The sequence below is a fragment of the Scyliorhinus canicula genome, chromosome 16, assembly GCF_902713615.1.
Source record: "Scyliorhinus canicula chromosome 16, sScyCan1.1, whole genome shotgun sequence".
NCBI lineage: Eukaryota > Metazoa > Chordata > Chondrichthyes > Carcharhiniformes > Scyliorhinidae > Scyliorhinus > Scyliorhinus canicula.
Window position 1 is genome coordinate 13442934 of NC_052161.1, and position 24457 is coordinate 13467390.

Genomic DNA, 24457 nt, shown 5'->3' on the forward strand with positions numbered 1-24457 from the left:
AATACTTCATGCCCCAAAATATATGATGTGAGTTTGCAGCTCTGGTGGCAAAGAGTTAAAATTCCAGCCTCAATTAACAGGCCTGCTAGATTTGCCAATCTTCCAGGATTATCCTGGAGACTGCATGCAGGAATTAATCTCCTGGATATTGCTGTGAGTAACTCTGGGAGCAAGATAATAGAGACATTGTTGAAATGTCCTTTTTCATTTAAAATGTTCTCTGGACTTAGCACTGGAATTACGGCGCCGACGACCGAGGTTCGAATCCCCGTCCTGTCCGTGTGGAGTTTGCACATTCTCCCCTGTCTGCATGGGTTTCACCCCCACAACCCAAAGATGTGTAGGTTAGGTGGATTGGCCACGCTAAATTGCCCCTTGATTGGAAAAAAAATTAAAATAATTGGGTACTCTAAATTTATATTAAAAAAGATAAAAAATAAAATGTTCTCTGGACACATTTTTTTAGTTACAAAAATGATTGAAGATGGAGAAGGTGCTGTTTGACTGAGTGGAGAGATAGCTGGTGAATAAGCCTTGTGATAAAGCCTCTTGCAATACGATCAGGGTTGACAACCATGTGATTGAAGAAGGCAGCAAATCGCCAAATGACAGGAGGTGAATCTGATTTTTAAAAAAATGCTTTTTAAAATTGGGTAAGTTTCCCTCTTCAGGGGTTTTCTCCCCCATCGCGACCTTTTGTCCCCACAGCCTCCTCATTTTTGATGATGTATTTCAAAATGGTCACTAGGCAATGTGTGAGAGTGGCCTGTGGTGATATGCTGAGCTCCCTCTCTGTAATTAACTACTGGGCGATCTGTGTGTTGCAGCCCGTTGGGGGAAGGGTTCGGCCTCTCCTCAGTCTCTCCCCACAGTGCCTGGTGAGGATTAGTTTAGAGAGCGAAAGCTGCCAGAATTCCCTCAGAAAAACAGCTCTGAAAGCTACCTGATTTGAACCAGACAAGAAAGAATTCTAGGGAATACCATAAATTCCTTGTAGAGATTTTTAGCCATTGTTCCCCAGGTCTCTTAAATCTCAATAATAACATTCATAGAACCACAACCTGGAATTTTTGAAGTGTGCGACATTGTCTGGAGGCCAGAACCATAATTCAGAGCATGATACATATTTCATTAACGCTCCCTCAGCGGCTGCCATTTTTTTTTAACAATAGTGTAAATATATACAGTCATTACACTTCAACCCTTCTTAGCGATAAGATTGTAAAGTTTGTGTGAATTTTATGTTGGGAGTTTGCTTGATTAATACACATCGCCTGTACATTATAACATAAGATCTCGGGAGCTATTGTAAATAATGAGGGGGTCGAGGCAACACAGTCAATGTTTTGTGGTCACTGTCAAGCTCTGTATTTAAATGTCAATCTAGATTCATGTGGGGCGACTGACGTTAATTTTTAAAATTTACTTTTTAGCCAGTCTTGCTTTTACTTCCTGTTTGATGTAGAACATGGCGTCTGTGGAATCCATCTCAGATTACTTATTTTTTCACGCTGTATATTTCATGTATAAAACTGATTACAGATCATTGTTTCTAATAAAACAAAATGTCAATGATGTGCAATTGTGCAGTGTGTTCACTGGGCTTGCGTCAAATGCCATTTAAAAAAAAAAAATTTGGACTAATTCCTCTCCCTGTCTCGCCAACTTTCTCTGACCCCACACACGTCATTTTCTGTGCTCTTCCAATATCGGCTTATTGCGCATCCCTGATATCCTTTGCTCCACAATTGGCTGTGTGCCTCCAGCTCTCTAGGCCCTAAGGCCTGGACTTCTTAGTCTAAACGTCATCCCTCCTTTAAAAGGTGCTCCTTAACATAGGAACAGGACACCTCAATAAAATGTTTATTAAAAAAAACATAGGAACAGGAGGAGGCCATTCCACCCATTGAGCCTGTTTCACCATTTAATTAGACCATTGCTGATCATCTATCTCATCGCCACTTTCCCACACTATCTCCATATCCCTTGGTGTCATTAATCTCCAGAAACCTATCGATTTCTGTCTTCAACATACTCAGTGACTGAGTTCCCCAGCCTTCTGGAGTAGAGAATGACACAGATTCACCACTCTCTGCGTGAAGAGATTCCTCCTCTTAGTTTTAAATGGTCTGTCTCTTACTCTGAGGCCATGGGCGCGATTCTTCGCTCCCCAGGCTGGGTGGGAGAATCGCGGGAGGGCCGCTCTGGCACCCCCTGCGATTCTCCCACCCCCCCCCCCCAAATGGCGTGTTGCGTTTTGCGACACGCTGCTCGGAGAATCGCCAGTCACCGATTCTCCGGCCCGGATGGGTCGAGCGGCCTGATGTTCCCGACCTGTTCACGCCGGCGGCAACAACACCTGGTCACTGCCGGCGTGAACAGCGCGACAGGTAAGTGTGGGGCCTGTGGGGGGCGAAGAGGGGATCGAGCACCACGGGCGTGCTCGGGAGGGGACTGGTGCCCACCGATCGTCGGGCCGGCGTCTCTAAGAGACACGCTCTTTCCCCTCCCCCGCCCCGCAAGATCAAGCTGCCACGTCATGCGGGGCAGCGGAGGGGAAGTCGGCAACCGCACATGTGCGGGTTGGCGCCGGCCAACCTGCGCATGCGTGGCTGACGTCACTTAGGCGCCACCAGCCGCGTCATTCTCGGCACGCCACCTTGACGCAAGCGTCAAGGCCCAGCGATCGTGTTTCCCGCAACGCCGCTCCTAGCCCCCTATGGGGGGCGCCGAATACGGGGTGAGGAGCGGCCTCTGACGCCACCGTGAAACACTCCGGGTTTCACGCCGGCGTCGGCCGTTGCGGAGAGTCCCCTGTTTTAGACTAACTTGCCAGGGGAACCATCCTATCTACATCCACTCTGTCACGCGCCCTGGAAGATTTTTGGAGGTTTCAATGAGGTCATCCTTTGAGACTCTGGAGAATGCAGGCCCAGTCTCCTCAATCTGTCCTCATAAAACAATCCCTCCATCCCAGGGATTAATCTGGTGAGTCTCTATGCACCCCCTCCATGGCAAATATAACCTTCTGTAGGTAAGGAGACCAAAACTACAGAATACTCAAGGTCTGGCCTCCCCTTGACTGGGGCGAGAGCATCACCGACAGTGAGGGTGGCCTTTGCAGTGAGGATTCACTGCTCCGTCACCCAGCTGACCTGTCACACGTGAATTGTTCATGTCAGACTGAAGGTCCTTCCCTCTCAATGATCACATGTCCATTCTCTCGCAAGATCTCCATTTGATGGGGCCGGGCCACCCGGAGTGGTTTTTACCTCCCCACCATGGAGGCGTCACAGCTATCACCCCCACCTTCCACCAGCGCAGACAGAGCACCACACAGTTGCTGATGCGCATCAGATGGAAGCAGGAACACCCATGGGAGTCAGCAGTCGGAGGTCTGCCGGATCCCAGGACTCAGCTGAGCCTCTGGACCAGGTTAACCAGGAGCTGATGAAGATGCTAGAATACAGCGTGACAATTCAGGAGGGGATGTCACTGACATTCCAGCAAGTGCACAGCCAATTAGAGGAGTTCAAAGGCTACAGGTGCAGGAGATGATGCCGACAATGTCTGACCCCGAGGCCAACACCAGGAAGGTGGAGCCCCAATGGAAAGCGTGCAGCACGATGTCCGCGTCTTGAGTGATGGTGTCCAAGGCCTGGCTCAGTCTGTGACACCGTGGCTGAGGGCCTCAGCATCATGTTGCAGTCGATGAGGGACATATCCCAGACCCAGGTGGACATAGCCAAGGGCCCCAAGGTGGGTCCCAGTCAATTTCCATTTCTTTGTGAAAATTGACTGCTGCGTTTAACCTAATGTCATAACCCGCATGAGGACTACAGGGAAACCATTCTCCTTGTGAGATTTGTGGAGGGCGAGCTTCCCAGGTAAGTGGGGGAGGCCAACCAGCTGGAGCTCATTAGACCTAAACATAAAAGCCGGCCCAAGCAGAGCCCGGCGTTGTTGGTTTTCCCAAGGGGAACGGATTGTGGAGAGTTACTGCCGTGGGCAATGTATTGTATATAGTTTAAAATAAATCCTTATTGCACTACTGCTGGCTTGCTCAGTTACTAAACCCTAAGTATATTACAAGCGTGAGTCGTCCTTCTGGGGACAGTCATTGCTGAGGGCTTGAGGCAGGACGGAAGTGGACTTCCAGCCAGATTCCTTGAGGCAGTAACTCCGCTCTCACAGTGCTTGCCAGCGTTGCATCAGCTGATTTGTCTCCTCAAGGGGGTAGAAAGCAGATGGCTGATGAATTTCCTGCACATTATCATCACAAGTATATTAAGCAGCAATGCAGAGTTCACAACTAGAGGAATATCACAGTGTACAATCTACAGAGGGGTTTTGCCATATACTACATTCTTGCTGGTTATGCCTTCAGCTGCTTAGGCCACACACGTTCTGGAATTCACTCTTTTCACTTCTCTCTGCCTCTTTACGATGCTCCTTGGACCTATCTTTCTGACTTAGCTTTCGATCACCTGATTTAATTGCTCTTTATGTAGTTCGGTGTCAGATATTGCCTGATAAAAGCTCCTGTGAAGTGCCTTGGGTGATCTTACGACATTAAAGACAGGCCAACAAGGGGCGAGGCCACATTGGATTTGGTACTGGGTAATGAACCCGGCCAGGTGTTAGATTTAGATGTAGGTGAGCACTTTGGTGATAGTGATCACAACTCGGTTATGTTTACTTTAGCAATGGGCAGGGATAGGTATATACCGCAAGGCAAGAATTATAGCTGGGGGAAAGGCAATTATGATGCTATTCGGCAAGATTTAGGAGGTATAGGATGGGGAAGGAAACTGCAGGGGATGGGTACAATCGAAATGTGGAGCTTTTTCAAGGAACAGCTACTGCGTGTCCTTGATAAGTATGTACCTGTCAGGCAGGGAGGAAGTTGTCGAGCAAGGGAGCCGTGGTTTACTAAGGAAGTTGAAGCACTTGTCAAGAGGAAGAAGAAGGCTTATGTTAGGATGAGACATGAAGGCTCAGTTAGGGCGCTTGAGAGTTACAAGTTAGCCAGGAAGGACCTAAAGGGAGAGTTAAGAAGAGCGAGGAGAGGACACGAAAAGTCGTTGGCGGATAGGATCAAGGAAAACCCTAAGGCTTTCTATAGGTATATCAGGAACAAAAGAATGACTCGAGTAAGATTAGGGCCAATCAAGGATAGCAGTGGAAAGTTGTGTGTGGAATCAGAGGAGATAGGGGAAGCATTAAATGGATATTTTTCGTCAGTGTTTACACTGGAGAAAGACAATGTTGTCGAGGAGAACACTCAGGTTCAGTCGACCAGGCTCGATGGAATTGAGGTTCAAAAGGAGGAGGTGTTAGCAATTTTAGAAAATGTCAAAATCGACAAGTCCCCTGGGCCAGATGGGATTTATCCTAGGATTCTCTGGGAAGCCAGGGAGGAGATTGCTGAGCCTTTGTCCTTGATCTTTATGTCGTCTTTGTCGACAGGAATAGTGCCGGAAGACTGGAGGATAGCAAATGTTGCCCCCTTGTTCAAGAAGGGGAGTAGAGACAACCCTGGTAATTATAGACCTGTGAGCCTTACTTCGGTTGTGGGTAAAATGTTGGAAAAGGTTATAAGAGATAGGGTTTATAATCATCTTGAAAAGAACAAGTTGATTAGCGATACTCAACACGGTTTTGTGAAGGGTAGGTCATGTCTCACAAACCTTATTGAGTTTTTTGAGAAGGTGACCAAACAGGTGGATCAGGGTAAAGCTGTTGATGTGGTGTATATGGATTTCAGTAAGGCGTTTGATAAAGTTCCCCATGGTAGGCTATTGCAGAAAATAAGGAAGTATGGAATTGAAGGTGATTTAGCGGTTTGGATCAGTAATTGGCTAGCTGAAAGAAGACAGAGGGTGGTGGTTGATGGCAAATGTTCATCCTGGAGTTCAGTTACTAGTGGTGTACCGCAAGGATCTGTTTTGGGGCCACTGCTGTTTGTAATTTTTATAAATGACCTGGAAGAGGGTGTAGAAGGATGGGTTAGTAAATTTGCAGATGACACGAAGGTCGGTGGAGTTGTGGATAGTGCTGAAGGATGTTATAGGATACAGAGGGACATAGATAAGCTGCAGAGCTGGGCTGAGAGGTGGCAGATGGAGTTTAATGCGGAAAAGTGTGAGGTGGTTCACTTTGGAAGGAGTAACAGGAATGCAGAGTACTGGGCTAATGGCAAGATTCTTGGTAGTGTAGATGAACAGAGAGATCTCGGCATCCAGGTACATAAATCCCTGAAAGTTGCCACCCAGGTTAATAGGGCTGTTAAGAAGGCATATGGTGTGCTAGCCTTTATAAGCAGGGGGATTGAGTTTCGGAACCACAAGGTCATGCTGCAGCTGTACATAACTCTGGTGCGGCCACACCTGGAGTACTGCGTGCAGTTCTGGTCACCACATTATAGGAAGGATGTGGAAGCTTTGGAAAGGGTTCAGAGGAGATTTACTAGGATGTTGCCTGGTATGGAGGGAAGGTCTTACGAGGAAAGGCTCAGGGAATTGAGGTTGTTTTCGTTAGAGAGGAGAAGGCTGAGAGGTGACTTAATAGAGACATATAAGATAGTCAGAGGGTTAGATAGGGTGGACAGTGAGAGTCTTTTTCCTCGGATGGTGATGACCAACACGAGGGGACATAGCTTTAAATTGAGGGGTGAGAGATATAGGACAGATGTCAGAGGCAGTTTCTTTACTCAGAGAGTAGTAGGGGTGTGGAACGCCCTGCCTGCAATAGTAGTAGACTCGCCAACTTTAAGGGTATTTAAGTGGTCACTGGATAGACATATGGATGAAAATGGAATAGTGTAGGTCAGATAGGCTTCAGATGGTTTCACAGGTCGGCGCAACATCGAGGGCCGAAGGGCCCGTACTGCGCTGTAGTGTTCTATGTTCTATGTTCTAAAGGTGCCATATAAATACAAGCTGCTTTTGTATATAAAACTCTGGAATATAGACACAAAAGGATGCTATTTCCTGTATAATGCAGTAGGATAAAACACTATCACTCCACACAATTCAATCACAAGAATTTACCATGTTGCCTCTGTCACAACATCTGCCACCCACAAAAACACATTACTGAAAACAAAATCATTCGCAGATGGTCTGTGCCAGGATACAGTTTGCTGAATAATACAGGCCACAGTGTATATCTCTGAGCTAACAGAACACTGAAAAACACTTCCAGGTCTGGCTTATTTCATTCCTTATATCATCCTGACTTCAAGAGGTGGCAACTGAAGGTCAAAAGTCCCTGAATAAAAAGCCGCTTTACAATGGGCTTTTAGCTGTTCTGTGTTTCAAAACAAAAACTTTAAATGTATCTCTGGCCCCTGCAGTGCTGCCTGTCTGGAGATGACTATTCCCCAAACATATTATAGACAACAATGGGTAGCGGGTATGGTTACCAGACACTAATCCAGTTGGCGGTCTTATCATAATCGTCTGACTTCACAAATTAATTCTGTCCCAAGAGTCACTTCACCATGTTTGTTTTTCTGCACATGTAGTTCATCATTTAGTAGGCAGCACAGTAGCACAGTGGTTAGCACTGTTGCTTCACAGCTCCAGGGTTCCAGGTTCGATTCCCCGCTTGAGTTACTGTCTGTGCGGAGTCTGCACGTTCTCCCCGTGTGTGCGTGGGTTTCCTCCGGGTGCTCCGGTTTCCTCCCACAGTCCAAAGATGTGCAGGTACGGTGGTCATTACAAGGGCCGGTGCAGACTCGATATGACTGTAAATTCTATGATCGTCAGCCGTGAATCTGCGACTAGCGCTCTGGCCTCTGAGTCAGAAGGTTGTGGGTTCAAGCCCCATTTCAGAGACTTGCACGTAAAGTCTAGGCTACTGCTTCACCACACACTGAGGTGTTCCCGACATTACAGCTGCAGCTATCAACGTTTTCCTTCTAACTCGCTGCAACATAGAAGTTCATGTGCAGTCCGTGCGCAAGTCCACCCCTTTCAGGTGTTATGCCACCATGGGAAAAAATGTAAAGGTCCTGCACACTTAAGTGAACAGGCCGCACACAAAAATAAATTGGAGGAGACTTTGGTGACTACCCTTCAACAAGAACTTAATTGGCTGTAAAGAGCTTTGGCATAGACAGGGGCTGTGAAAGATGCAATGCATCCCCCAGGGCTGCGACGACTAGGCGGGAGGCCACCATTGCTTGATGTATTCCAATATCCATAGTCTGTAGGGGTTGAAAGGCTGACATGTTGGCATGGTGCATATGCCCATGCCCAACCAGGGCTACACGGTGGCCCCAGTTGGCACTGCCGACCCTGCCTCTGCATGTCTCGCCCCCCCCCCCCCCCTCCCTCATCCCCGTACTCCTGGCCTTGTTAGTGCCCGGCCCCCTGGGGGGGGCCTCTGGTCCTGGCATCCATTCCGGCTGTCAGGGGTACTGTCGGCTGGTGCTCCTGTTGCCAGCGGTACGTTCCGCGGCCCCCATCCAGTGCCCCTGCAGGGGCTGCTGTGGGCGTTGCCTTGGGGAGGCTGTGGGGGTGGCGGCCGGCTGGGGGGTGATGGCATGATGGAGGGTGGGGCGTGGAGGCTGTGGTGGGGGCACCCATTTGACTGATGGCACTGTGCAAAACCAGGAGCCAAGCTGTGTGACCAGTGGGGTGTGCAGCAAGGTGGCTGCCTTGCAAGCCGTGGCAATGGCTGTCCGTCCCTCGCCACCACGCCAGTCCCATGGGGTGTCACCCGGCCACGTGGCCCATTCCGCCCGTCACCACCATCCCCACCCCTGGCAAGGGCCTCCCCGCCCCCACCCCAGCCAGTGTCAGGACCGGCAACCCATGGTCATGCCTCTCCATGTCCTACCTCCTTTCTCTTCCTCAGCAGCCACACCACCTGTTTCCCGAATTTTAAAACCACAAGTGATCGTCGCTGTCGGAATTCCCCCCAGTGTAGGCGGAGGATTGCGGAGGCCCCGGATAATACCGGGTCAGGCCTGATAATGATAAAAATGACGCTTACTATACGTGCGGAGTAGAAGGCACTGGCACCGCTGTCGAAGCACCGGAGAATTGCAATTTGGCATGAACCCGGCAACCGCCATGATTTTGCCGTCAAAACCGATTCGCCACCCAATCGCCTTTCCCAATTTTGGCGTGGCCGACAGAGAATTCTGCCCCATAGGGTTTATTAACTGCTTTCTCCCCTTGTCCTGCCACCTTCAATGACTTAGGCACATATGCATCCAGGTCCCTCTGCACCTGCAAACCTTTAAGAATTTCAAGGCCAAGTCAAGGACAAAAGCAAAAGAAAAAACATACAAGGCGGCGAGGATTAGTGGGAAGCCGGATGATTGGGAAGCCTTTAAAAGTGAGCAGGGGACAACTAAAAAAGCAATAAGGGGGGAGAAGATGCAATATTCTGAAATAAGCTAGCTAGTAATATAAAAGAAGATAGAAAGAGTTTTTTTTACAATATATAAAAGGTAAGAGAGAGACAAGAAAAACATTAGACCACTGGAAAATGAGGCTGGAGAAGTAGTAATAGGAAACGGCAGAGGAACTGAATAGTTACTTTGCATCAGTCTTCACGGTGGAAGACACCAGTGAGATACCAGAACTTCAGGAGAATCAGGGGACACAGGTGAGTGTAGTGGTCATCACTAAGAGAAGATTCAGGGGAAACAAATAAATCACCTGGACTGGATGGACTACACCATAAGACCATAAGACATAGGAGCAGAATTAGGCCATGCAGCCCATCGAGTCTGCTCCGCCAATCATGGCTGATATTTTCTCATCCCCATTCTCCTGCCTTCTCCCCATAACCCCTGATCCCCTTATTAATCAAGAACATTTCTATCCCTTAAAGACACTCAGTGATTTGGCCTCCACAGTCTCCTGCGGCAAAGAGTTCCGCAGATTCACCACCCTCTGACTGAAGAAATTCCTCCTCATCTCTGTTTTAAAAGATCACCCCTTCAGTATGAAGCTGTGCCCTTGGGTTCTAGTTTTTCCTACGGGTGGAAACATCCTCTCCACGTCCACTCTATCCAGACGTCTCAGTTTCCTGTTAGTTTCAATAAGAGCCCCCCTCATCCTTCTAAACTCCAACGGATACAGACCCAGAGTCCTCATCCGCTCCTCATATGGCAAGCTCCTCCTTCATTCCAGGGATCACTCTTATGAACCTCCTCTAGACACTTTCCAAGGCCCACATATACATCCTTAGATATGGGGTATAAACCTGCTCACACTACTTCAAATGGCGTCTGACCAGAGCCTTATAGTCTCAGAAGTACATCCCTGGTCTTGTAATCTAGCCCTCTCGACAGGAATGCTAATATTGCATTTACTTTCCTAATTGCTGACTGAACCTACACGTAAATCTTAAGATAACCTTGAACTAGGACTTCTCAGTCCCTTTGCACTGCTGATTTCCTAAGCCTTTTCCCATTTAGAAAATAGTCTGTTCCTCCATTCCTCATCCCAAAGAGCATAACCTCACACCTTTCCACATTGTATTTCATCTGCCACTTGTTTGCCCACTCTCAATACTACCTGTCCCTCTGCATAGCTTTGTACCATCTGCAAACTTAGTAACAGTGCCCTCAGTTCCTTCTTCCAGATCGTTAATGTATTTATGAAAAGTTGTGGTCCCAACCCTAACCCCTGAGGCACACGTCACCAGCTGCCATCCTGAAAAAGACCCCTTCAACCCCACTCTCTGCCTTCTGCCAGTCAGCCAATCCTCTAACCATGCCTGTATTATTAAGACAGAGATAAATAGGTTCTTGATTAATAAGAGGATCAGGGGTTATGGGGAGAAGGCAGGAAAATGGGGATGAAACATATCAGTCACGATTGAATGGTGGAGCAGACTAGATGGGCTGGATGGACTAATTCTGCCAATATGTCTTCTGGGCTGGATTCTCCGATCCGCCGTGCCGGAATCGGGCCTGGCGCGGGGACAGAGAATAGCCATTCACGCCGGAAATTCGGCGCGACGGCGCTTCTGCGATTCTCCGCAGACTCGCCAGTCGTGCGCACACAGTCGACGTGGCCCCAGACGATGGGGGTGTCCAGAACCTGGGGTCTGGGGATAGACCATTTGGGACAGAGGTGATGAGAAATGTCTTCACCCAGAGTGCTGAGCCTGTGGAATTTGTTACCACAAAAAGTAGTTGAGGTCAAAACATGAATGTTTTCAGGAGGCAGTTAGATAGAGCATTTGCGGCGAAGGGGATCAAAAGATATGGGGGTGAGGTGGGAGCAGGCTATTGATTTGGATGATCAGTCATGATCATAATGAATGGCAGAGCAGGCTCGAATGGCCTCATCCTACTGCTACTTTCTACGTTTCTATGTTTCCAAGTTTTGTGTCATCCGCAAAGCTTGAAATTGTCCCCTGCACACCAAGATCTGGATTATTAATATACATCAAGAAATGCAAGGGTCTCAATACCGGCCCCTGGGGAATACCACTCCATCCTGCCACCAGCTGAAAAAAATCTATTGACCATTATTCTCTGCTGCCGATTATTCAGCCAATTTTGTATTCATGTTGCTCCTGCCCCTTTTATTCCATGAGCTATAACGTTTCTCACAAGTCTGTTGTGTGGCACTGTATCAAATGCCTTCTGAAAGTCCATGTCCACCACATCAACAACATTACCCTCATCAACCCTTGCTGTTACGCCCTCCAAAAACTCCAACAAGTTAGTTCAACACAATTTCCCATTTAGAAATCCATGCTGATTCTTCCTAATCGATCCATATTTTTCCATGTGATTACTAATTCTATCCTGAATAATTGTTTCTGGAAGCTTGCCCACCACTGATATTAAATTGACTGGCCTGTGTTTGCTGGGGCGATCCTTGTGATCTTTTTTGAACAAAAATTCTCTCGTCCTCTGATATTTCCCGAGTCCGGTTTCCTTTCTGATTGGCTGGTAGAATTGTGGAATCAAGGCAAAACAAATCTGTCACAGGTATATTTGCAATTCCGGTTTACTGATTGGAAATGATTGCCGATTGTGTGCATTGGGTTGGTGTGTGAGAATGTCAGTTGGATGTGGCGTGGAGGAAGCTCAAACTCTCTGAAAAGCTGGCTGCTTGGAATGAGCGTTGATGGGTAGCTGCCAGCCTAGGGGATGAGGGTGAAAAAAAAATCTGTTGGCCCATATTAGAGTACAACCATCAGCATTGCATTAAAGGGGAGGACCATACTGATTATCATGTAACTGAGTACAAATCCTGCCCCACCCAAAGGAGAATAATTCCAGGAAAAGTAACTCAGATTAAAAATGTGGCCAATGTGAAGGGAAGAATTCAACATCACGAAATCAGTATCTGAACCATTGACTCTGGCCACTTAGATAAGCTTATCTTTCCTTCCCAGTTCGTTCTCTACCCATCCCCATTCCTCCTCCTGTTCCCTCGTGTCACAGTCATATGCCACCTGTCACTTTCTTCTCTTTTACCCTCCTTTCATCCCTCATCCTCCATCCTTATCCTATCTGCTGTAGCTCTCCTGTACCCCCAATCAAATGCCCTTACGTCAACCCCTGTCTGGATAGTTTCCCCACCCTCTCAGCATGCACTGCTGGAAATGAATACTGCATTTGAATACTGCTGGAAATGAATACTGCATTTGGTCTCAGCACATGCTGTGTTACAAATGATCGACTAAGATATCAAACAGACATCTTTGACAAGTTTCATGTTTGCTTGTTTCCGAGGAATGAAGAGTGCAGAGTAGCGCCTGCCAGATTTCTAGTGAAAACGAGACAGATGTGATCGACTTTTTTATACCACTAAACAACTGCCACTTAAAGTCGGGACCACATGGTGGCACAAGGGCTTGCCTCGCCAGCGCTGTCTTTCACTGGGCTGCAGTGTTGGTGCTGCGAGCCAAGTCTGCCATTTCAACGTGGAAGACCAGGGCCTTCAGTACAGAGAAGGAAAACTGGAGAAAATAAATCGCTTCAGATCGGCTTTTGCGCGTGTGCTAGCTTGCTCAAATAGTGTTGGCAGAGACCCAGGATCACATGGTTGCCTTTTGGGCTCCCTCAGGCTAAACAATGATAAATGACAAACCAAGCAACAAAAAAAAAAGGTTTTTGAGAAGACGAGAACTAAAGCCGCATCATTAAATTTGAAGCTTGCCTCAATGAAGGAAAACACAGAGAGCTGAGTGGGTTAGCAGCATGCATATGCCAACTGCAGAACTATTCATTGCATTTCACAATCTGAATCTGTATCTTCTCTTGCATACTTTCTGGACCTGCACAGTTTAGTGAGTGATCATCAGTGGAATTCGACTCATTTTACTGAATTTATGTAACAGGTGCAGCTGTGTCGGGAAGTGTTCAGGAGCTATTATCTATCTTTGTAAAAGTTGCAGAAATCTGACAGTGTTATTAAAGAGAGTGCATGGAGAATATATGTTCACTCCGCCTGTCAGCAACAATATAGTGCTCAGGGCTCCCTGTTGTATCACTTTTAATAAGTCTTTTGGGTCTGGACATTTTTTCTAGATATTTTTCATGTTTTATTTGCATTTAGACATGCTGCTTAATGTTCCCCAGAGCACAGGCTTACTTAGAGCAGATGCACTTGGCTTCCAAGGACTGAATTATATCAGCGAGGAGTGCTCTTATTTCCATGAACTATTATTTTACTTCAATGAATACAATTAAATACTTGTAAAAACATCATTATTTCATGTTAACTTTTTAATACTGTATTTAGTTCTTTCTTGGTGTACCTATATCGAAGACAATAGCTGGGACATAAATTAAGACATTGTTTGTGTGCTAAGATGTGTTTACGGACCATTGCTCAGCTTTGAGTTTCGTGGATGCTGGTGCACAACTCGCATCAACCACAGAATAAATTTGAGGGATTTGCCAAGTTTGGATCTTCCCAGTGGTCAGTCTTGGTTTATTCTGGAAGCTCACTCTTGAGTTACTACTGACTGCATGGTGGAATTTGAAAGGTATTGACACACATCCTCTACTCTGGAACCCTGCTTCGCACATTGTCCTGTCGTGGTGAGGATACCCTAACATCCACCAGCATAAAAAGGACAGCAGCAGTGCACCGCGCGAGATGGGGCTCTGTCATAGAATCATAGATTCCCTAGCATGCAGCAGGACGCCATTCGGCCCACCTTATCCCCGTAACCCCACCTAACCTACACATCTTTGGACTGTGGGAGGAAATTAGAGGGAAACCATGCAGACGTGTGGAGAATATGCTAATTCCACACAATCACCCAAGGCTGGAATTGAACCCGGGTCCCTGGTTCGGTGAAGCAGCAGTCCTAACCACTGCACCACCATGGTGCCCTAGATCCTATGTATTTAACTCTTAATCCCCCTCTCTCCCCGGCCTAGTCCCACACATCATGGTGCGCAAAGTTGAGCCCATTGACTTAAAAAAGAACAAAGAATTTCTGACAGCAAGTGATAAAATGAGTTATTAATAAAATTGATCTTGATCTCAATGTATGACTACTGAGCACAGTTGCTCCACTCATAGCCAAGTGTCAGTCAAGTGAAACACAGATAATTAAAAGGCATTTTACATGCAAATCTTCCCCTTGCTTTACTCAGAAGATATATAAGTGAAAGGATACAAATTACTGAATCACATCAAAACCACTCTGTATCAATGCCAAATTTTATTTCACAAAGAGCCAATGGGGAATTAGATCACTTTATTTTAGCTATTTTGTTTATTGGTAAAGAAAATAAGCTAACAAACAAAATTAAGGCACTTTTTTGTTACAGATTATCAAGGACTACAAACTGCACAGAGTTAATTTCTTGGATTTGATGGCATAGCTGCCATGTACCACAATGCAAATAAAATACATCTCCTTGGTTAAAAACTGGTTGCAAACAGATTCAGGAAATTGTGTGATTACATTTATAAACATAATCTTAAAAACATGTGCAATAATACCCATTGCATAGAATGATTCTGGAACTTGGTGATAATGTGTTGATGGCAGCATTGTATTACCAGCTTTCTTCAAAGATCTTTTTGAATGTGTCACGGAGGCACTTATATTTAATATGCAGTCCCATGAGAGCACCACTCAGAGACCCATTATGCTGTGCACTGCTGCCCTTTGTTTATTATGGTGTTGCTGCTCAAAATATCTTACCATTGAGAGATAAGTAGGACTGACAGCAGCTCATGGGATCCATAAAAAATGTGAGTTTCTGATGCCATTATGTACCTGGAGGTCAAGCAGTTTAATATGAAAGAGCGCAGTTAATGACCGATGAACTGTACTTTGATGTTGATAGCATGGGTGTAATGTAAAAATGCCTAGGCTCCATCAAACATTGTTTACTTAATGATATGAATTGTATACATGTATATAGTCTGACAAATGACCACTGACTTTAACATGTAAGTGGGAAATTCAGTATCTCCAATGCTTTCAATAAGGAATGATTCTGTGAGCTTTTACTGTGGACATTAGGAAACGACGAAAAAAGTGCATTTGATTCAGTTGAGAGAGTTTGAACTTTTCCTGATGCTATTCAATTCAAGTTAAAAATGCTAGTGCAGCATGCACGGAGTTTTACACACATGCAGTTGTGTTCTTAATAAAAAAACTACTCTGTAATTTACAATCAAATATGTACATATCTTTGAATATATTCAAGTATGCCATGGTTACTTGGGGGTTTGAATTGAGAAAGTCTGAATTATCACAAAAGGTTCACTTAACTGTATTTTCAGTTGTGGACTCAAGTTGCCCATGCACTCCAAAAATAAATTCGAGGGTGCGTTGTTGGAGGGCTTCTTTAATTTATATTAGATGACATATCTTTATCTGTATTAATGCTAAAAATTGACAGTAATCATTGAAATATAAAAAGCACACAGGTCAAATGACCTCATGACATAAGTTCTGTAACTTCCCCTAAATTTAAGTTATGACTTCCACAAGGATTTTTTTCTCACAGGCGGAAACCTTTCATTTTGACAGTATTGGATTACAGACCGCCCCCAACCCCGGCGTATATGAAGGCAGGAGTCAAGAAAGATACAGTGAGTTGCCAACCCGCTGCCTTTTCACCTATACATGTCCTGTCCCACTTATTAAGGTGGGTGCACGTAAGGCATCGGGCAACCTGTCTGTTCTTAGACCTATTGAGACCCTCAGCTGCCACTTAAGGGCTTAATTCTGCCTCGACTGGAGTTTTCGGTCTCCTGGGGAAAGTGGAAGGATGGCAACCAGTCGGGCAGCTTTCACCAGCATGGGCTAAAGGCAGGTAGGAAGACAGGTACCTCCTGTACCATCTGGAGCACCCACCCACTCCCCTGCCAAGGTGCTTTCCCTTGTCCCCTCCCCTCCCGGGGGTTTCCCAGTTATGCCTTCCCAAGGTCCCCCTACATACATAAGTCTGGTATTCATCTTATCCTCTTCTCTGAGAATTGATTGTAGTCCCAGCAGTGGCAACTACTCTCTTCTGGTGCTGCTGGGACTACAGAGCTGCCATCCAGTCAGATTGGTCAGCAGCTCTCCAAATGGGACTTCCGGTCCCTGAGGGGCAGAGGTGTACTCTGACACTATTAAGGTCACTCTGTGTTAAATATCACTGCAAGGCAGCCAGGTTTCTGGTTGGCTAACAGATCTTCAAGGAGGTTGGTAATCTGTTTCCCTATGAGCCTCAAATTACTGAAATTCTTCTTCCATTCATGTTGGTGAAAAGCAGCATTGCTAAAAAATACTTTAGTTACATGATATCTCTGCAGTAAAGCAGTTTGCATAGTTCTAAGAGAAATATTAGCAACCAATTATGACTTCATCTAAATAGCCAACCATTCTTCTACGACCTGAGTGAAGAATGCTTCATTCAGCATTCTTAAGAGGCTTGCAAGTTGAAACTTGTATTTCCACAACTATACTGTCATGTACAACAACTGCCCAAAGAATGGAAACTCCCAGCACATTTGTCATGTAGAATTCTTGTGCAAAAGAAGATATCCTAAATGGCAGACCAATGGTGCATCCAATCCATGTGACAAATGTCTTGACGAACCACAACCTTCATCTTCCCACAACAGGCAGTTCATGATCAACTTTTAAACAGGTTGGCCAGAATTGTACATTTCACCAATGGCAGCTTTTTAGGTGGGGAGTATGAATTTGAAGGAATGGGATTTCCTCTGGGTTCCTGCTCGTTCGGACTACGCATCGATTTTATGCTGGGGTGGACAAGGCTTCAGATGGGAAATCCAGCTTTGCTCCATTTGAGGCCCGTAATCGGCCAATTATTTTCTGGAAGGAGGATTGACCTTCCATAGGGAGTGCCCAAAAAACAATGGACTTAGATCTCAGGCAGAAACCTCCACCAGAAACCTCCTCCTAAAGCCAGGTGTGGCGCTTCCCTTAAGATCCAGTTGTCTCTGGCAGCACGGTAGCATGGTGGTTAGCATAAATGCTTCACAGCGCCAGGGTCCCAGGTTCGGTTCCCGGCTGGGTCACTGTCTGTGCGGAGTCTGCACGTCCTCCCCGTGTGTGCGTGGGTTTCCTCCGGGTGCTCCGGTTTCCTCCCACAGTCCAAAGATGTGCGGGTTAGGTGGATTGGCTATGCTAAATTGCCCGTAGTGTCCTAAAAAGTAAGGTTAAGGGAGGGGTTGTTGGGTTACGGGTATAGGGTGGATACGTGGGTTTGAGTAGGGTAATCATTGCTCGGCACAACATCGAGGGCCGAAGGGCCTGTTCTGTGCTGTACTGTTCTATGTTCCACCCCCAGCCTCTTCCCCGAGACCCATGTTGCCCCCTTAGCGACCACCAGGCCTTCTCTGCCCTCCCTGCCTTGGCCTCCGGTGCCCGGATTCAGTCTCAGGTGACCTCATACAATTCCTCTTCAGTCCACTGCAGGAACTGGAGAGCTGCCGGTCCATTGGATTGGCCAGTAGCTCTCTAAGGCAGGACTTTTTCCGAGTGAGGGACGTAGGTCCCGCCTGCAGCCACTAAATGCTGATTTGCATGTGAAATGGTTGCAGGGCACTCGGAGTCAGCGGGGATGTGTTCCATGCGGACTCCTTGATGGCAAGAAGTGAGGCCCCGCCATCTGAAAAATTCAAGCCTTGGTGCATTGTGATGGATGTTGGTGTTTAGCTTTATACACCAGACCATCCAACTCACATGTTTGAGCTTGACACGAAGAATGACAATGAACACGTTTTCTACAAAAATGATTTATGGACCATCTGCTCAAGAAGGAACAGTGTAAGATTCTATTTTGGGAGTCATAGGGAGTAATGACCCATTCACTTATGAATAATACTGAACATAATGTCCATCCACTGTATGAAAGGTTTTGTAAATTGCTTTTAAAATCAATAGTAAAGAAGTTTACAGATGTCAAAATACTTGGAAGTTCTGTTGAAAGACACTCATCATTCATTTAAAAATATTTGTAATGTGTGGTCATCCTAAATTGTTTGCCAAAGATCCATTCTGGTTCTGACAGATTTAGTCTTCAGCTGCTCTTAGGTACCTTAACCACGAATACCATTGGATCCAGAGATTTGTTACTGTATGATTGACGGATTATATCCACTGCTTGTTGATGTGTGACGTTTTGTAGGCTTTTTCCATCAACTGAAACCAATTCATAACCAGCCTGCACAAATGGAAGAAAACATTACAATCATTGATCAATCTTCCTTGAATCCCAATAAAACATCTGGAACAATAGAACATTTAGAGGAGGAAACCCTTCCACTGACGTATTAGCAAAGTAAGTATATGTGCCGCCGTAATGGTGCTATTTTTGAAGGGGTATTAATGGGGATTTTTCCGCTTCTGATGCTGCATTGGAAAGGCCAGAGATCAGGGAGCATTGCACTCACTGAGGTTTAACAGAGCTGACCCTGTCAGAGTTTCCAGGATTCTCTCTAATTACCTACGCATGGCAACCTCCAGTTGGGCCTAAGGGCAGGAGTTTGCCAAAGAGGAGAGGGTGGGAAATCACTGCTAATGATTGTCCACACGATCAAAGACATTTTTTGGTTCCTTCATTTGTTTTTTGAAGTCAGATACTGTTAGCTGCTGAGTTTCAGAGTGGTCACATAGATAAATCTTAATTTCCTTTGTGTTCAAGAATGTTTTCACTTGCCCAGTTAGCAAATTAATATTCCAGTGTATTCAAGATAGCAAATGATTAGTTCTATCCTGGAATCCTCCTAGTCTTAATGCTGATTAATGCAGTATAACACTCCACTGGAACCTGCTTTATGTATTAACTAACAAACTAATTTATCAAATAATGATAGAGAAATAAACTATTAGCAACATCACAACATTCTTTACAGCAGGTGTCAAACTTCTATTTCCTCTCACTGTAAGAAAATAAGCAGTTAATACTTGTAATAAAACAATAGAGTAATCCATTTTCTTATACAATGAATCATTTCCCTTTAGTTAATCAGTGTATTTGTCTTCACTAGTTTTCTTTAAAAGTTGTAGACAAATTGACTGAATTGTAATGGAGCCTGCTGGAGCAGACACGATGACAGAGGTCCAGCAGAATTGGACTGGAGTTCCCAGGTCTAATTTATAGTTGCAGAAAACCGACCTGAATTTAGTTGGGGGTGGGATGCAGGAAGGTCCAGCATGAAAATCCCACCTGCTAGCAGTGGGATGTCAGTTCGGCTCATTAATGAACAACTTGTGAGTAATTATCCCTGAGACTACTGGGATTTAATGATGGCTCAGGGATTTAGCAGGAAAACCACCCAGTAAACCATAATGCCTTGACTGGGTACTCTTAACACTTTGAAGCCATCTTCCTGACTTGCGTCTGACAACCGCCCCTCCATTGCCTCGCTCGCATCCCCCTTTCCCGTAACCCCCATTCTGCTGTATGCATCTGTCTCCAGGGATCCAACATCAATCCCTGGTGAAGACTTCAGTGCATTACCAGCAGCTGCCACCTCTTTCAGTGGTGCTGCTGGTACTGGAGAACAGCCAGCTTCTGAGGGGTGGAATTTACACCTCACTGGGGCCCTGATCGAATGGGAGGCCTGATACTGTCCACATAAATGCTTGATTGTAGTTAAATAGCACCAGGTTCCCTCTGCTTCTCCAAACAGGTGACAGTCACACAAATTGAATTCTGCCCAGTGCCTTAAACTCATCAATTGTTGTGGGTTTAACTTCCACTTCAGGACAGTACTGAAGGAATGCTGCACTGTCAGAGGTGTCGAATTTGGATGAGATGTTAAATCAAGGACTGGGGCTGGATTCTCCAGTGCCCCAGCCAATGTGGTGCTGCTGGTACTGGTTTCTCGGCAGTGTGCTGTTCATTGGTGGCTGGATTCATTACTCCCGACACTTGTCAATGGGATTTCCCAGTGAGGCCACCCCATACCGCCGTGAAACCTGAGGGTGGGGTGCACTGCCGGTGGGAACAGAGCAAGGTAGCAGGTAGGCTAGTTAACAGAAGTGAAGTGGGGTGGAAAGAGCTGTGGAGAGAGAGGAGAGAGGGGAGGGGTTAGGTTTTTGGGTTGTGCTGGTCTTTGTGGCTTGGGTGGGGATGATGGGCCTGGTGGGGGTTGTATTTTTTATGCCAGAGGAGGGGGTGGGGTGGTACGGGTGAGTTGCTTATGTTGAAGGTGTTGTTGTGGAGCCGTTGGCTGGGGGTGGGGTGGGGGGGCAGTGTCCATCTTGAGGGGACCCGGGAGGTTGACAGTACATGGGCCTGGAGGAATCGATTAGAACGTGAATATGGCTGATCAGGGTAGTTGGGGCAGGCTTGGAGTCCGCCAACCAGACTGGTCTCTTGGAACGTTAGGGGACACAATGTGCTGATCAATTGGTCCCGTGTTTTCGCCCACTTGAAGAGGATTTTTTCCATTTTTCCAATGCAAGGGCAATTTATTGTGGCCAATCCACCTACCCTGCACATCTTTGGTTTGTGGGGGTGAGACCCGCGCAGATATGGGGAAATTGTGCAAACTCCACACAGACAGTTGGACAGTGTCCTGGGGCCGAGATCGAACCTGTGTCCTCGGCGCATTGAGGCAGCAGAGCTAACTACTGTGCCTCTGTGCCGCGGCCACTTGAAGAGTTTGAAGGCAGTCATGGTGTTTATGCATAGCTGAGGGTTGCAGATCAGATGAGACTGAGGCAAGGTTGGGCAGGCAGGTGTTTCATTCAGGGTTGGATATGAATGTGAGGGGAGTTGTGGTGCTGATTAGTCAGAGGGTGGCACGGGTGAGGACTCTGGGTCTGTACTCGTTGGACTTTAGAAGGATGAGGGGGGGGGATCTTATTGAAAGTTACAGGTTACTGCGAGGCCTGGATAGAGTGGACGTGGAGAGGATGTTTCCACTTGTAGGAAAAACTAGAATCAGAGGACACCATCTCAGACTAAAGGGATGATCCTTTAAAACTGAGATGAGGAGGAATTGCTTCAGCCAGGGGGTGGTGAATCTGTGGAATTCTTTGCTATAGAAAGCTGTGGAGGCCAAATAACTGAGTGTCTTTAAGACAGAGTGATGCACGATCAATAACTCTCGAAGCGAGATTGGACGACAATTGAAGGCTTTATTGGACTAGATGTTTCCCCCAGCAGTGCAGGTACAGAATGCAGCAGCTGGGGAGACACAGACGCTTATACTCCGCCTTACTGGGCGGAACCAGCAGGTAGGCTTCACCAATGATCTTGCTGTCTCAGGTACCTCCCACACCAATAGTCTTACAGCCTCAACCTGGGTACCGTAATACCCCTAATACCGACTACCACATTCACCCCTGTTAAAAAAAAGAGTCCGGCGGGGGTGGTGGTGTCTTGCGTTATACAGTGGTAAAGGTTGAGGTTATGGTGGTACCCGTCAGTGGTATAGTGTTTTGCCTTGTTACATGTCACAACTATTTACAGTATTTATTTACATCTACAAATCAAAATGAAGCAATTAGTCGGCAATTGGTCGTCCTCTGTGAACGTCGAAGTTTCGGCGGTGATGCAGGCGCCTGCTCGGGCATCCGTGACTCCGGGAGCGTGACTTCGGTTTCTTTGGGAGCTTCATCACCCCTAGATGGGACCAGAGGGAGAACTGATCCACCTGGGAAGGGTGCGGCCGTGGAGTGCGCCGGTGGGAGGGTGGAGTAGGTGGAGGGGGGGGGGGGGGGGGGGGGATATCCAGCGGGCACCAGGTCCCGTAGGGAGACCGTATCCTGTCGGCCGTCGGGGTACGCCACGTAGGCGTACTGAGGGTTAGCGTGAAACAGGTGGACCCTCTCGACCAATGGGTCTGACTTGTGCACCCGCACGAGTTTGCGAAGCAGGATAGGTCCAGGAGCTGCCAGCCAGGTCAGGAGCAAGGTCCCGGAGGAGGACTTCCTAGGGAAGACAAGGAGACATTCATGAGGTATTTAATTTGTCGTGGTGCACAGCAGTGATCGGATCAAGTGGAGTGCATCGGGGAAGACCTCCTGCCAGCGGGAGACTGGGAGATTTCTGGACTGCAGGGCCAGTAGGATGGTCTTCCAGACCATTCCGTTCTCCCTCTCTACCTGCCCGTTTCCCCGGAAGTTATAACTGGTCGTTCTGCTCGAGGCAATGCCCTTGCTGAGCAGGAATTGACACAGTTCGTCGCTCATGAAGGAGGACCGCCCTATCGCTGTGTATGTAGGCGGGGAAATTGAACAGTGTAAAGATACTGTGGAGGGCTTTTATGACGGTGGCTGCGGTCATGTCGGGGCAGGGGATGGCGAATGGGAACCGGGAGTACTCGTCAATCACGTTCAGCAAGTACGTGTTGTGGTCGATGGATGGGAGGGGCCCTTTGAAGTCCATACTGAGGCGTTCAAAGGGAGGGGAACCCTTTACCAGGTGCACTTTCTCTGGCCTGTAGAAGTGCGGCTTGCACTCCGCGCAGATTTGGCAGTTCCTGGTGGCGGTCCTGACCTCCTTGATGGAGTAGGGCAGGTTGTGGGTCTTGGTAAAATGGAAGAATCGAGTGACCCCCGGGTGGCAGAGGTCCTCATGGAGGGCCCGGAGTCGGTCCACTTGTGCGTTTACACATGTGCCGCGGGATAGGGCATCAGGAGGCTCGTTTAGCTTCCCGGGACAATACAAGATCTCATAGTTGTAGGTGGAGAGCTCGATCCTCCACCGTAAGATCTTATCGTTCTTTATCTTGCCCCGCTGTGCATTATCGAACATGAAAGCAACCGACCGTTGGTCAGCGAGGAGCGTGAATCTCCTGCCAGCCAGGTAATGCCTCCAGTGCCGCACAGCTTCTACTATGGCCTGAGCCTCCTTTTCAAAGGAGAAATGACGGAATTTTGAAGCATGGAGGGTGCGTGAGAAGAAGGCCACGGGTCTGCCCGCTTGGTTGAGGGTGGCCGCCAGAGCTACGTCGGACGCGTCGCTCTCGACTTGGAATAGAAGGGATTAGTCGACTGTGTGCATCGTGGCCTTTGCAATGTCTGCTTTTATGCGGCTGAAAGCCTGGCGGGCCTCTGCCGACAGGGGAAAAACCGTGGATTGGATTACTGGGCTGCACTTGTCCGCATAATTGGGGACCCACTGGGCGTAATATGAAAAAAATCCCAGGCAGCGTTTCAGGGCCTTGGAGCAGTGGGGGAGGGGAAACTCCATGAGGGGGCGCATGCGTTCGGGGTCTGGGCCTATAACTCCATCATGCACTACGTAGCCGAGGGTGGCTAGATGGTCGGTGCTGAACACGCATTTGTCCTTGTTGTAGGTGAGATTAAGGATTTTTGCGGTATGGAGGAATTTTCGGAGGTTGGTGTTGTGGTCCTGCTGGTCGTGACCGCAGATGGTGACATTGTCGAGGTACGGAAACGTGGCCCGCAAACCGTACCGGTCAACCATTCGGTCCATCTCCCGTTGGAAGACCGAGACTCCATTTGTGACACCAAAGGGAACCCTCAGGAAGTGGTAGAGCCGCCCATCTGCTTCGAATGCAGTGTATTTGCGGTCGTCCGGGGGGATGGGGAGCTGGTGGTAGGCGGAATTGAGGTCCACCGTGGAAAAGACCTTGTATTGTGCAATCTGATTGACCAAATCAGCTATGCAGGTGTGGTAAATCACTGTTGTACCTATATTCGGTGATTATGGTAGGACCTGTACCACAGGTACAATGGTAGTCCCTGCCTGCTGGCTCCATCCAGTAGGCGGAGTATAAATATGTGTGTTCTCCGTGCAGCAGCCATTTCGCCAGCTGCTGTGGGAGGCCACACATCTTAGAGCAATAAAGCCTCAGTTGTATTCAACTCTCGTCTTTGTGTAATTGATCGTGCATCAATTTATTGCTCTAAGATTTTCAGAAGATGGACCTCCGTATCAAGCCGGATCGCCTGCAGCTAGATCCAAACTCAAGCGACGCCAAAAAGGACTTTTAGCACTGGCTAGCTTGTTTCGAGGCGTACATCAACTCGGCGCCAAGCCCTGTTCCAGAGGCTC

At 47.3% G+C, this 24457-nt stretch overlaps 1 protein-coding gene across 2 annotated transcripts in view; it reads right to left on the reverse strand.

The window, feature by feature from the left end:
• Window positions 1-18335: 18335 nt before the first annotated feature.
• The window catches only part of pdzd7a (PDZ domain containing 7a), a 125364-nt gene continuing 119242 nt past the window's right edge, over window positions 18336-24457 (reverse strand). For both annotated transcript variants that reach the window (XM_038773079.1, XM_038773080.1), the window contains exon 16: window positions 18336-18643. In XM_038773079.1, coding sequence (XP_038629007.1) covers window positions 18500-18643 — 144 coding nt within the window. In that variant the 3' untranslated portion in view covers window positions 18336-18499. The remainder of the gene's footprint in view (window positions 18644-24457) is intronic.